Source organism: Ochlerotatus camptorhynchus, unplaced genomic scaffold (assembly GCF_037179485.1).
Source record: "Ochlerotatus camptorhynchus isolate MF236.1 unplaced genomic scaffold, CSIRO-AGI_Acam_v1.1 ptg000329l, whole genome shotgun sequence".
Classification (NCBI taxonomy): domain Eukaryota; kingdom Metazoa; phylum Arthropoda; class Insecta; order Diptera; family Culicidae; genus Ochlerotatus; species Ochlerotatus camptorhynchus.
In genome coordinates this window covers 4,760,910-4,775,805 of record NW_027040817.1, presented here as the reverse complement: position 1 = coordinate 4,775,805, position 14,896 = coordinate 4,760,910, and the positions used below count along the sequence as shown (strand labels likewise).

Below are 14,896 nucleotides of genomic sequence, written 5' to 3'. Positions count from 1 at the left end.
AGAAGAATCGTTGTAGTTTTGGTTTCATTTTGGGTTACAGTTATGCTAATGATTCCGTCGATAGTTAGCATAATATTTCGGTCATATGTATCTTTCTGCTCAATGTTGTTTACCTTGCGGCGGTTGATAGACAGGATTCCCACCATAGGCGCCTTTATGTAGTTTTTTTTTTAAGTTGGAACCGTGGTGGCATTGTAGATGGATTTGCTGAGTAGCGTGTCTTCTTTGGGGCCTCCCTTAGTTCAGTCGGTAAAGGCGCTGCTACAAAGTAAGACCATGCTGAAGGTGGTTGGGTTCGATTCTCGGTCCGGTCTAGGATTTTTTTCGGGTTGGAAAATTTCTCGTCTTCCCTGGGCATATTGAGTATGATTGTACTTGCCACACAATTATACTAATGCAAAAATGGTACAGGCATCGAAAGCTCTCAATTTAATAGCTGTGGAAGTTCATCTACAACACTAAGCTGAGAGCACGCAACACGCTAATATGCGATAAGCAATAAGCTTGAAATGCGAAGAAGAAGTGTCTTTTTTCGGCAGCAATGATCGAACGAACCTCTTAAGCGCTTAAAGGGGTTGGTTGTATGGCTAAATGGGCCATATTGAGTGAAATTCGCTACCACCACTGCACATTTAAGCCCGTAATGTCAAACGAGCCTCACTTTTGTTGATACCAGAATAAGTTGTGAAGCAGTCGCTTATGGGCATTCGAAGATGATACGATCGAAGTTGATACATTTAGTAGTACTTGTGGTAACGTGTAATTCGTTAGTTACATCCGTCCGTGTTTTGGACCGTTTCAAGGCTCGCGTTGATCAGAGGGTTGTTCGCCGGCAACGGTTGCGTGATTTGCGTGAGTTAGCTACGAATGATTTCACACCCACGTTCAGGTTGCAGGACACCGATGGCAATGCACTCCAGAGCGGAAACAATGTCACCAGCACAAATCAAATCCAAAACGAAGGAGACCAACCGAGTGAGGACCATACCGAAATGGACATAAGTGAAAGTGATCTTGCGGAGGCTGCCCTGGGCAAGGAGCGAACGCCTTTTATAAACTCGATCTTTGAGCAGCATGTGATCTTTCGGATTTATCATGGGTAACAATTAATTTCTTAGCTGAAATTGGTGAAGGTGACCGACTCTATTAGTCGTCAGTTGTGTTTTGTGATCAATGCCTAAGCAGCTCAGAGGATGGTATGATGGGTTTGCTTTATGCGGTGGCTACGATATGATGAAAGAGTATAAAATCGAGTTAGGTGCTTTTTATTGAGATTGTGCACTTTTTCGCCATAGGGCCTCAGATTGTCCAGTAAATTAAGGCACGGTATTAACAAGTTTAGAAACTCTTTCGGTTTGGAAATTTTCTCGACTTGCCTGGACATAGAGTATTAAAATGCATGCATTGGATGGCATAGAAAGCTTTCAATTAATAAATGTGGAGGGGCTTTAAGAATACTTAGTTAGGAGCTGGTGAAAAACCTACATAAGAAGCGTAACAATCAGATAGAAGATGCACTTGAGTTGATGGGTCGATAGGTAGGGTCCAGGTGTGGGAGCTGCCTTCCTGGCACGTCGGTAGCATTGGTGCTCAGCACGGAAAACAAGATCGACGGAAAAAACAAACCAAAGGAAAAAAAAATCCAAAATGTATAATTATGAACTTTTCAGTCATTGTTAATCTCTAGCTAATCAGCTAATGATAGCTGGCTCGTTGAAGACCACTTTTCGATTAAATGTATGGAACAAAAGTAATAAATAATTCAAACCACTGATGTCTTATGATTATGCTCAATCAGCTGTTCAGAAGGCAACATAGGTGTTTCTGACGCGTATAATAGAGCATAACAATCATGGCTACTATGTTATACAGTAGAATACAGTGTTGCCCACAAACAGCTGCTTGATCACGCAATAAGATTATCAATCTCTTAAACAAATAATAGCTATTTAAATTGACGTTTGGTTTAAAAACTTTCTTTTGCAAAGTTATAAGAACAGTTATATAACTTATGAATAGTGCAATTTGAGAAAAGGTTAGAAGACAATGAATAAAAAGTTTATATTTTCCATAGTAACTTGCATTTAAATTTCAAATGGTTTGTGCCAAGTCAGTTTCACACCAAAACAATTCACATTTTGGGAGGCTAATCAGGACCCGATTTGGGATAGTTTGAGCACTGTGGAGCAAAAATTTCAAATTTTGCATCAGTCTAATTGACAGGGTCCGGCTATTGTAGTGAAACATAATAACATGGTCAATACTTGAAGAAATATATAATTCATCATAAAGTTTTCGTATTCAGAAGCTAGGAAAAGGGACCTAAATGAGCATTCGGAAACCTACTTGAAATAGTATTACTATATATGTTAAAAACCATGTATGCAAATTTTTCAAAATCCCTCAAGGGAAAATTGCTTAATAATGTTTTACAAAATAAATTGATATCAATTCAAAATCGTTATGATATCGCTCTTTTCTGCTAGATGGTACCAAATTTGGTTATTCTACACTCCCGAGCATAAGTTCAAGGACACCCAAAAAAACATGACAAATTTGTTATGTTCATAACTCTGTCATGTTACGTCCAATTTTCGTTCTCTTTAGATCATTTGAAAGGTATTGAATGGTACATTCCTCGTAGACAAATTGTTCAGTATAATTTTCAAATTTTGTGTTCACCCAAAGTTACAATATTTTCCAATATTTACTCTGAAGAATCGTGACTGATTTTCTCAGAATTGGGTTGGCCAAATTTTGAAATAAAAGTAGTAGTAGAACGCTTAGGGATCGTCCATTATTTATGTCACATTTTTAGGGGGAGGGGGGTTTTGGAAACTGTGACGAGCCTTACAAAAAAACAATTAAGGTCCATATAAAAAATGTAACAAAGGGGGGAGGGGGGGTTGAAAATGGGCCAAATTTGCGTGACATAATTAATGGACCTTCCCTTATGCTATACCATTCATACCATTCAAATAACCTTTGGAGATCGAAAATTGAACAAAACACATTTGCATGGTTTTTTGGGGTGCCCTTAAACTTATCATCGGTAGTGTACCTTGAAGACCAATTTTACAATTTTATGTTCTTCTGGACTCAACCTTTACAGCACCTTTAAAGATTGAGAAATTTCTAAAAAAAAAATATATATGCTCTTGAATTAAATACGAAAACCTAATTATGTATTGATTATCCTCAAACAATAGTTTCAGCACCGACAAACCGACATGACACTTAATTCTGACTTATGCCCGAAAATTGTAAACGGCCGATTTAAATGTGCAGTGATCCGAACTGTCAAAACCATAGAATTTTTTAATCTATATAAAAATAATTTGTCCAGAATAGATCAGACACAAACCAATTCATAAATTGTTCATGCTAAATATTTCCGCGAACATGGAGCTAGATGTCAGTAGTGTGGTTTGGTCAGAAATTTTATTGTTTTTGCTATGGTCATTCATGTCGGTTTGTCGGTGGTTTCAGCACAGTCTTGCTATACAATAAATCACAATTTTTAGGCACGGGCCCAGCTTAGTGGTTAGCATCCATGCCTCTCACGCCAAAGGTTACGAGTTCAAATGTCATCACCGGACAAAGTTACGATTGGCCTAAAATGTGTTAAAGTGACCATAATATATAAAAAAGATATTGAAATGGACAAATAAAGCAAGTTTTTAACATTTCAATAATCATAATATGTAGGGGAAATGGATGTAATGTCGGCCTAAATGCCTCTGATTTGGACCCATACATAAATTCAGCAATCGACTAAATTTTCAATAGCGACCAAAAATATCCATTAGTACCGTCCCAATGACGCGTTCATCTAGAAAAAAAAAAGATAAATAGCAGATTTTTAGCAATGGACATCTTAGATCCATAGGTCAATATTAGAGCCATTTCCCATATGTCAAACTTATTTCACTTCAATAGCCGGACTCTGTAGGTATTATTTTGCTATAAAAAATGTTTTTCGGATTTCAGCAATCATTTGACGATATTTTATAGTACAGTCAACTTTCCATTTCTCGATATTAAAAAGACCATCGAGATAGGGAGAGATTTATATTCAGAACCAAGGTTGCAAAGACTCATTTCAGCTAAAACAATGTTTTTCTAAATTATGAAATAATTAGATGCCATGATCAAATTTTGAATTGGTAGGATACAAGAAGAGGTTGCAAAGAATGTGTTTGACATATTAAACCTGTTTATTTCACTTCATGAGAGTCACAATCAGCGATTTTTCACAAACTCACTCACTCACTCACTCACTCACTCAGCGATCAGCAAATCGCTGATTGTGACTCATAGAAAGCAAAATTTACAGGTTTTATGTTTCCAACGCATACTTTGTAACCTCTTCTTGCAAGTTACAAGTAAAACATGCCATCATACCATCTTTTGGTTTTATTATTCCGAAAAACATTATTTTAACTGAAATGAGTCTTTGCAACCTTGTTCAGAACAGTAACAGAATGTCGTGGTTTCCGTGGATCCTCTTGGGAAGCGATGGTGAGGGGTCTATATACAATTTTCACACTGCCGTACTCTCACGGAACTATCAAATCTATACTTTCATCTCCTCATCTATCATATAAAATTAACATTTTACACCGTTAGAAATTATTGCCAACTTTGGTATTTTTACCGAACTTTCAACAGCTGAACGTTCGGTAAAACTTTAACTCTCATTTCAAAAGCTGATTCACTAAATTTTAATTTTAAAACACTGTCAGCTTTGTTTTAATAATCGAGTCTTACTATTGGGATAAAGTTTTTCTTGTTTTGAAGCCTTAAAACTAATGAATTAAAATGCCATATTTATACCGAGTAGTTCAGCTGTTGAAAGTTTGGTAAAAATTACCGAAGTTGGTAATCGTTTCTAAGTGTGTAAGTCTGATATTTGTCACTAAGCATCTCCAATTATGTAAATCGTTAACTTCACGCAGTGAAAACATTATAATTAGTTAAAACTATCATTTTTTTCTGTTCGGGACCTAAAACCACTGCGACCAGTAATTTGATCTATTGTAGTATATCCCGTGTCCTTAGTTTAGTGCATGTCGTATTACTCCATCACTATTGAGAAATGATAAAGTATTCGATTTTTTTACAGTTGTCATTCTTGCATTTATCGCAAGGATCCGACCCTAATTGAAAGGTTCCGCTATTTATACCCTTCGGAGTGTTGAAACACCCTCCAAAGGCGCGCCCCTCTGTCAGTCAAAATTGGATTCCTTAACAACAAAATTAAGCAATGACACCGATAATGACCATGCATCAGAACCCTAGTCTTAACCACTTCAAACTAGAGATCAACGAATAGAAGATTAGGAATCATATAGATGAAGACTAACTAACTCAGTTTTTCCTTGTTTCAAGATCATCCTCGGTGGGCAAAGCCGAGTCTTGTCACTATCAACAAGGCATAAAAAGTAACAAGGACTAAGATGTGTTCCTTGGATTACTGAAAAATCCTGTTCCCCTAGTTTGAAGTAATCAGGACTAGGAATCGGTGGTAGATCTTACATCCCGTAACGTACCACGAAAAGGTGATCTACCCACGTTACGGGTAAACTATCATACACACTTAATTTTTTTCGCCGAGATTCCAACAGCCGAGTAGTTCTGCAATTTATTTTGCTGAGATTCAGTAAAACAATTGCCGAGACTCAGCTAACAAATAAGATTTAGCTGAGATATCAGCTAACAAATAGATATTTTGCAGAGATATCCGCAAAAGTAAATGCCGAGGTAATCGGCTGTTGGAGATTTTACCGAGCTTGATTAAGTGTGTATCATTTATCATGTAAAAGTAACGTTACTATACACACTTAATTTTTTTCGCCGAGATTCCAACAGCCGAGCAGTTCTGCAATATATTTTGCTGAGATTCAGTAAAACATTTGCCGAGACTCAGCTAACAAATTACATTTTGCTGAGATATCAGCTAACAAACAGATATTTTGAAGAGATATCAGCAAAAGTAAATGCCGAGGTAATCGGCTGTTGGAGATTTTACCGAGCTAGATTAAGTGTGTAGGGAAAACATATGTCTGTTCGATATACTTCATACTAAGATTTTTTTACTGGGTTTTTGAATTACTGAAAAACTCGGTTAAATTTCAAATGACCTTTATTCGTAAAGATTCGATAAAATCGACAAATTTTATTTTTCATCATTAAGCGGGGTTAACAGAAGAAAGTCTGTAAATTTTCGTTACACATTTTCTCAACTTTGAATTTTTCCCAGATTTTTTTTAAATTTTACCGAACAGTTCCGCAATTCAAAAACTCGATAAAAATTACTGACTGGATAAATGTGCAGTCGCCGACGCCGGTGGTGTAGTGGTAAGCGTGACTGCTTTCTCACCCCAATGGGTCTGGGTTCAATCCCAGCCGAGGTCGGTGAGATTTTTCTGAGGCATAAAAATCTCTGGTCACGTCTTCTTTCGGAAGGGAAGTAAAGCCGTTGGTCCCGGCCAATGTGTGTGTTTGAATGGGCGCGATATCCTACGCAAGTATGGAAGCTGTCTTCCTGCACATTCGCTGGTCGTCAATGGATGGCAATCGATGTCCGTCGGTGAAACTAGCTTCCAGAACAGAGACCGACGATAAATAAAGGAAAGAAGAAATATGCAGCCATTTCATAGCAAAACGATATAGTGGTAGTCAGAATTTCGTAAAAATTGGTTGTTTTGTTCCTTATCGCAAAATATTAGACCCGTTCTTTTGTAATTACGGGGCCCATTTCCATGTAAGGGTGGTCCGAAAATCGGTTTTTTTTTCAAAAATGACTTTTTTTTCAAAAATTTATTACCAATAAACCGATTTCAAAGATCAACAAAAGAAATAAAATTAAAAATAGGGGAAATGTCTCTAATGTTGGCCTATGGATCTAAGATTGGGCTCATCTCTAAAAATCTGCTATTTATCAATTTTATCTAGATGAACGCGTTATTGGGACGTTACGAATGGATATTTTTGGTTGCTATTGAAAATTTAGCCGATTGCTGAATTTATGCATGGGCCCAAATTAGGGACACTTAGGCCGACATTACCTGCATTTACCCTACTTTTTTAAATATATGATATTAAAAAAAAATGAGATTTTGTATTGAAAAACATTGATTGTATTTGTTTTTATGCTTTTCATGGTTTGTAGATAGAAGCCGTAATATATCTTTATATTTTTCCTTGAAAATTTAGGCTTTTTTACGCATTATATCACAAAATCAGTGATTGGCATTAGCATCGAACAAGTTGGACAATGTCGTAGGTGGTACGAATTCAAAACTATTAAGAGCAAGACGGATATCTATTACTATCTCCCAAATAAAGACATATCCCGCTCCAACAGTTAAGGATTGTCCTGGCCACGTCCTTACAACTGGTATTCCTACCAGTATGGTATGTTACACAGATAAAAATTCTTAATTTTAATAGTGATGTAAACATTCATTCACGTAAACTTGTATTTAATTTCACGCAACCGAGCAACTTGTAAACAATGGTGTTTACAAATATGGGATTTTGTATACAACATTTACTTAAGAGAGATGCAGAGAACTCTACGATCCCTCATAAATGTCTCGAACATTTAGGAATTATGTTAGTAGGGAAGGTCACATTATATCACAAAATCAGCGATGTATATTTTTTTCGTTTTTGAGTTATATTTTTTTGAAGTTATCAAGTTTTGGGTTTTCGCTCAATACTCCTATGCGACTACCATGCGTCTTCATCGATTTATAGCGACTGTAACATGGGCTACAAATGGTGAGTCGACAAACTGGAAGGAGTGTTGTCCCAACAGCTCTGGTCCTCACAAGTTCCTACCTCACGCTTCCACGGGTCAGCCGATGACAAAGACCGCCAGCAAAAGATGCTGGTAGCGTAGCCTGGGCAATGTCACCACGATAAAAACATGGATCCGGATCGTGGTGATAGCAAAGTGAGGAGGTGCGACCCTCGAGCGTCTGTTCACCATGGAGGTGCGGCTCAAACAGCGTCTGTCTCGGAGCGAGCGGCTGAATAAGAAATGCTGTATCACGTCAGCTACACCTAAGGTGGCAGCCCCACCAACATGATGTAGGTATCGCGACCCCGGTAAGGTAGCATACTGAAACCCCCAACATTACTCAGAAAAACGAAGAAAGAGAAAACAACGAACGGAATTTTCGGCAACCGACCCGGCAACGAAATAAGGACACTGAATGGAAACTCGGTACTTGGAATGTCAGAACCTTAAATGAACCTGGACGAGCGGGCCTTTTGGCTCGTGAACTGCAAAAAGTGAATGTGAGCGTAGCTGCTATTCAGGAAGTACGGTGGCCTAGATCCGGAGAACGTGAATTCCGGGCGGTGGATCCCATCGCCAACACTTCCTTCAAGTATCATATCTATCACAGCGGTGGCGATAGGGCAGAACATGGAGTAGGGTTCATAGTGATCGGGAAGCAGATGAAGCGTGTTATGCGGTGGAGACCGGTAAGCGACCGCATCTGTGTATTAAGGATTCGGGGCAAATTCTTCAACTACAGCCTGATCAACATCTATGCGCCAACCAACGATAAATCCGATGACGTGAAGGACGCGTTTTATGACAGTCTCGATAAAACTTATGATGAGTGCCCAAAACACGACGTGAAGATTGTAATCGGAGATGCAAATGCGCAGGTCGGGAGGGAAGATTTCTTTCGTCCAATCATTGGTACAGAGAGCCTACATACAGTAACCAATGATAACGGCCTGAAACTGATAAACTTCGCCGCTGCTAGAGGTATGGCCATCAGTAGCACCTACTTTGCACGCAAGAATATCCGAAAGCACACCTGGAGACACCCAAATGGCGAAACTTGCACCCAGATCGATCACATGTTGGTGGATGGCCGGCACTTCTCAGATGTCATTGATGTAAGGACTTTTAGGGGGCCTAACATTGACTCAGATCATTATCTTGTTGTCTGCAAAATTCGGGCGCGTCTATCGACCGTTACGAATTCAACGAACCGGAGATCGATGCGTTTCAATATCCATCGCTTGTCAGTAGAAGGTGTTGCTGCAGAGTACCGCCAGAAGCTTGATGAGCGGATTAGCGAAATCAACGTGAACGAGGACCTCAACAATCTGTGGAACACAATCCACGGAGCGGTGAACACAACAGCACAAGAAGTGATAGGTACAGCTCAAAGACGACCACGTAATGGCTGGTTTGATAAGGAGTGCCAGAGGTTGACGGATGAGAAGAACGTTGCCAGAAGCCGGATGTTAGTGTCTGGTACCCGACTGAACAGAGAGCGGTACAAGGTAGCAAGGGCAGCTGAGAAACGAACCCACCGCAGAACAAAAGGCAATACGAAGAACGCGTGATTGCTGAGGCGCAAGAAAGTATGGAACAGAACGATATGCGAAGGTTCTACGCGACTGTCAATGGTGTGCGGAGTAAAACAGCGCCATCTCCCGCCATGTGCAATGACCTTGAGGGGAATTTGCTGACAGATAAAACAATGGTGGCTGCCAGGTGGAAACAACATTTTGAGACATTGTTGAATGGAGAGAGTGAGGGAGTATCGAGGAACAGAGTAAACATCGCAGACGACGATCAAGCTGTGGAGCCTCCAACGCTAGACGAGGTTAAAAAGGCAATACGTGAGCTGAAAAACAATAAGGCTGCTGGGAAGGACGAGCTCCCGGCCGAACTTTTCAAACACGGAAGTGAGCAGCTGCATCAAGCAATCCACCGTATTCTAACGAAGATATGGGAGGACGAAGAACTGCCTGCTAGCTGGTTGGATGGCCCCATTTGCCCATTATTCAAAAAAGGGCACAGACTCGAGTGCGCCAATTATCGAGGAATAACTCTTCTGAATTCGGCGTACAAAATACTGTCACGCGTTCTGTTTAACAGATTGATACCGCTTGAGGAGTCCTTCGTCGGTGAATACCAGGCTGGTTTTCGTGAGGGCCGATCAACGACGGATCAAATGTTTACCCTGCGTCAAATCCTTGATAAATTCCGGGAGTACAACTTGCAGACTCACCATCTGTTCATTGATTTCAAAGCAGCATACGATTCAGTGAAGAGAAATGAGCTTTGGCAGATTATGCTAGAACATGGTTTTCCGGCGAAACTAATTAGACTGATTCGCGCAACGCTAGATGGATCGAAATCAAGTGTAAGGGTTGCAGATGAGATTTCGACCTCGTTCGTGACCTTAGATGGATTGAAGCAGGGTGATGCACTTTCAAACTTACTGTTCAACATTGCTCTTGAAGGAGCGATTAGGAGAGCTGGTGTGCAGAGGAACGGTACCATCATCACACGATCGTACATGCTCCTTGCCTTTGCGGACGACATCGATATCATCGGAATTGACCGTAGAGCAGTGGAAGAGGCGTTTGTGCCTTTTAAGAGGGAGACGGCGAGGATTGGGCTCACGATAAGTTCTACCAAAACGAAGTACATGGTAGCCGGTAGACAGCGTGGGAGCAATAGTGGTGTTGGTAGTGTAGTGTTGTTAGATGGTGAACAATTTGAGGTAGTGGAAGAATTTGTGTATCTTGGAACACTAGTGACATGCGATAATGATGTTACCCGCGAGGTGAAGAGACATATTGCAGCTGCAAACAGGGCCTTTTACGGATTACGTAGCCAGCTGAAGTCCCGTAGCCTGCAAACGAAAACGAAATTCGCTCTGTATAAGACGCTGATACTTCCGGTAGCCCTCTACGGCCACGAATCGTGGACGTTAAAAGAGTCTGACCGGAGAGCATTTGGTGTCTTCGAGCGTAAGGTGCTGCGAACAATACTCGGCGGTAAACAGGAGAATGGCATCTGGCGGCGTCGCATGAATCACGAGTTGTACCAAGTGTATAACGGTACGGATATAGTGAAGCTTATAAAACACGGCAGACTACGGTGGGCTGGGCATGTAGTGCGGATGCCGGAAGAACGACAAGCAAATATTATATTCAGCAGAGAACCCGGTAGAGGTCGTCGACTCCGGGGTAGACCTCGGACACGTTGGCTATTTGCAGTTGAGGAGGACATCAGGTCGCTAAACGTTCATGGCGACTGGAAGCGATTGGCTCAGGACCGAGTCCAATGGAGAAGAGTACTTCGTTCGGCGTTGAATCAACCTGGCGATTCGTAGCCCATCAAGTATCAAGTAAGTAACATGGTCACGACAGTAAAAAATTAACACACAACACAATTACAGTTTATTTCACTAAATTTTTAAAGTCAGCGATTCCTAGTCTTGACTATTTCAAACTATCGGAACAGGATTTTTTAGTAATCAAAGGTACAAATCTTAGTCCTTGTTACTTTTTATGCCTTGTTGATAGTGACAAGACTCGTCTTTGTCCACCGAGGATGATCTTGAAACAAGGGAAAAATGAGTTAGTTAGTCTTCATCTATGTGATTCCTAATCTGCTATTCGTTTTTTCCTAGTTTGAAGTGGTTAGGACTAGGGTTCTGATGCATGGTCATTATCAGTGTTATTGCTTGATTTTGTTGCTATGGAATCCAATTTTGACTAACAATGGGGCGCGCTTTTGGAGGGTGTTCCAGCACTCCGAAGGGTATAAATAGCGGAACCTTTCAATTAGAATCGATTCCTTGCGATGAAGGCAAGAATGACGACTGTATCAATACCGAATACTTCATCATTTCTCAATAGTGATGGAGTAATACGACATGCACTAAACTAAGGGCATGGGATATACTACAATAGATCAAATTACTGGTCGCAGTGGTGTTAGATCCCGAACAGAGGAGAAAAAAAACTTATCAAGTTTTGGGTTTTCGCTCAATACTCCTATGCTACCATGACTACCATGCGACGTGACCATGTTACAGTGGCTCTAAATCAATGGAAACGCAGGGTAGTCTATCGTTCTGCTATGGAATGGCTATATTATTATATTGAGCTTTCGAAAATCGTCAATGGAAAATCAGTGTGTACATATGTAGCAAAATCTGTCCACCTTCTTTTAATTGTTTTGATGAGCATATCTAAAATCATACGGACCAATGTACGGGAATGGGAATTGAATCCGTAATTTTCTGCATGAGACGCTTTGAATAACTAATCTCGTTAAATATTGAGTTTAATCACAACACTGTGACTGTCAGTGCCTTATAACATGTTATTACTCTGCAGTCTGAACATAGCATCAGTAGCATACCAAATGCTGATTATAATTCTTCATTACAGAAACAACCTAACTAAAACCACCACTGTACGCAGCACACCACTGCTAGCGGATACCGAATGTTCTACCACGGAAAAATTCGCCATTATTGTGCATGGATGGCACGAGAACTGCTACGAAACCTTTTGGGTCAAAGATTTGGAGAAAAACTTATACATTTACCGAGGAGGATGCGTCATCTGTATGGACTATTCCACATTTTCGAGCGGCGCCTACACCTACTTGTTCAGGAGGTTCGATGAAATCAGTTCAGTGCTGTTGAAATTTGTGCGCATATTGCAATACGAAGGAATGCTATTTGACAAATTGTTCATGTTTGGCTTCAGCTTCGGAGGCCAACTGGTGCTGGACGTCGGCAATCAGGTGGGATTCAATGCGATCGAAGCTATCGATACTTGCGATATGGCGGGGGTGGGATTCGACCAGGATCGATTCTTCAAGGGAATACATTTCCGGAATGCAGCCAAGAATGTGCAGTGCATCCACACTAGTATCGATAAGGGGACAAAGTTGATGAACAAATGCCACCAGGATTGGCGGATGGGTCAGTGTGGGTTTAGACAACCCGCTGCGGGAAATCCGCCCTTGGGATCACATGGCTTGTGTCCAGTATTCTATAATTTAGCTTTCGAGAAGAACTTCTACGCTGAATCAAAACCACTGGATTGCATCATGTTACGGGATCCTAGTGCAGAATATCCAAGCAAATTTAAGATGGGATATGCGGAGAAACGGAAAGAGTAAGCAAAATATAAAAAGCGGAATTTGAGTGGAACATAATATTTTATTTTTTCGATATTCTGTTTTTGCAGGCAAGTTAGAGGAGAGCTGTACGCTCAAACGTCGAATCAATTTCCATACACAGTGTTCAATGGATCTTAGGGGGAAAAATGCAAACCAGTTTAATGAACCCAGTGACTTTAATATGCAAATAAAAATAAATGATAAAGCTGAATACCTGTTTCCTTTGAATTGTTGCCATTAATTTATTGTTTACTTTCCCCTATACATAAACCAAGTAAAACATTTGCGCTGGTGATAAAAGGTTGTGAATGATAAAATAAAACCGTTCTCGTTTATGGATGACATGTGTCGTATAAGGGTGGATCACGCTCGATTTATTTTACTCTAAATAGAGTAACGTCTACTCACTTTCGTATTTGCATACTAAGGCGGTGTTATATTTGGTGAATTTTGACTGATGCAGTCATGGCCGAAAAAATGGGGGAACTCCACTTCCATTTTTTTTAAATCCTTTTTCTGACTTCAAAGTCGATTTCTGCTCAAATTTCAACACAAAGATCTACTCCAATCCAGTCAGTGGTGGCACAAGTACTGGTTTTGTAACATTGTTTCCATAACATTTTATACTATTCACCATGACCATACTGCCGGTGGAAGCATAACTGTCCCATGTGACATTTCGACTTTTTTGGGATTATGATGCTCAACGGGATAAATAAATACATATTTTTGAAATATTATATTCAAACATGCTGTTTATTCTAGAAAAATTAAAAAAAAATGTGAAGTCGTTTTGTCCCATTGCAAAAATGGACGCATATCTGTCCCACTGCTCCAATTTTTAATACGTATAAGAAATTATTCAAAAATTATAGTCTGTTTTCCAAATAATACATCGTAAACATATTACAAGCTCCAAACGATTGCCCAAATGGTAAAATTAATATTTTAATTAATTGGATGATACCTCGATAACGTCGTAAGCATATTAACACTTTTTTAAGGAAAATTTGAGCTATCATTCTCAGTTCTGTTACTATTTACTAACAAATAATTTAAAAAATTTACTAATCAACTTGCAACACCTTACCGTATTTGTACCTTTTCGTGACACGTATGATTATTTGGTATTGAAAAACTATGGAGTAAAATGATGAGATTTATTTTAAAAATAAAAGAAATGCATACAACGGTTAACCTTTAATAACTATCATTCCGATGCATGCATGTTATTTAAGGTTAACCGTTGTATGCATTTCATTTATTTTCGTCGATTCGATGTTTTGTCTTCTCTAATAACAGGTATGACAACTGCCAACAGAGAGACTTTCCTATCTACTTTAATTCCACAAGGAGACCTTTGCCAGAGTACGTTAGCTTCAGTAGAGAACGTATCCTTTTCGATCAGCTGAAGTTGTTTCTTGGAAACAGTTTGTAGTATTTAAGGTCCTCGCTGTTGATGTTGCTTGCGTATCCTAGCTCATAACTTCCTTTTTGAAAAACCAATTTTCTCATGATGTCCACGATGGCTTGAATAAGTTCAACGTGTACTGTGATACATTAAACTTGGCTTGGAACGACACGTTCGAGACGCATTTTTTTGCCTCTAAGAATGTCATTGGCAGTGCGACCACTGATCGACTCAGGCCTAATACATGCAGACACTGGAAATGATCGTGCGTATGCGCCAACAGGAGCAAATGTCTCGTTAAAGACTAATAGCTATCACTATCACTGGAACCACCGTACTGCTTTGAATATTCTATGGCAGACGTTTCCGGCCCTCATTTAAATCAGTGTCAACATTTCAAAGGGACGTAATTGCTTTTGTAAAAAAATTGCTTTAGCCGTCGATATCTCACAAATAAATGCTCATCCCTCCAAATTAACAATGCTAGCTGGTAGATAAAACATTCCTGAGCC

The 14,896-nt window shown here is 39.8% G+C and overlaps 1 protein-coding gene across 1 annotated transcript; it reads left to right on the top strand.

The window, feature by feature from the left end:
- The first annotated feature begins 619 nt into the window (after positions 1-619).
- Positions 620-13,111, top strand: LOC135708296 (uncharacterized). Its single transcript, XM_065230294.1, has 3 exons — positions 620-1,099; positions 12,232-12,969; positions 13,042-13,111. Exons 1-3 carry the CDS (start codon positions 714-716, stop codon positions 13,109-13,111), a joined length of 1,194 nt encoding a protein of 397 aa, XP_065086366.1. The 5' UTR covers positions 620-713.
- Positions 13,112-14,896: the final 1,785 nt, after the last annotated feature.

Excerpts from the sequence above, each read along its gene's own strand:
- LOC135708296 (XM_065230294.1), top strand. The coding sequence starts at position 714 with ATGATACGATCGAAGTTGATACATTTAGTAGTACTTGTGGTAACGTGT. Across the intron at positions 1,100-12,231 it reads ATCTTTCGGATTTATCATGG|AAACAACCTAACTAAAACCA; the intron begins GTAACAATTAAT and ends TCTTCATTACAG. Across the intron at positions 12,970-13,041 it reads TATGCGGAGAAACGGAAAGA|GCAAGTTAGAGGAGAGCTGT; the intron begins GTAAGCAAAATA and ends CTGTTTTTGCAG.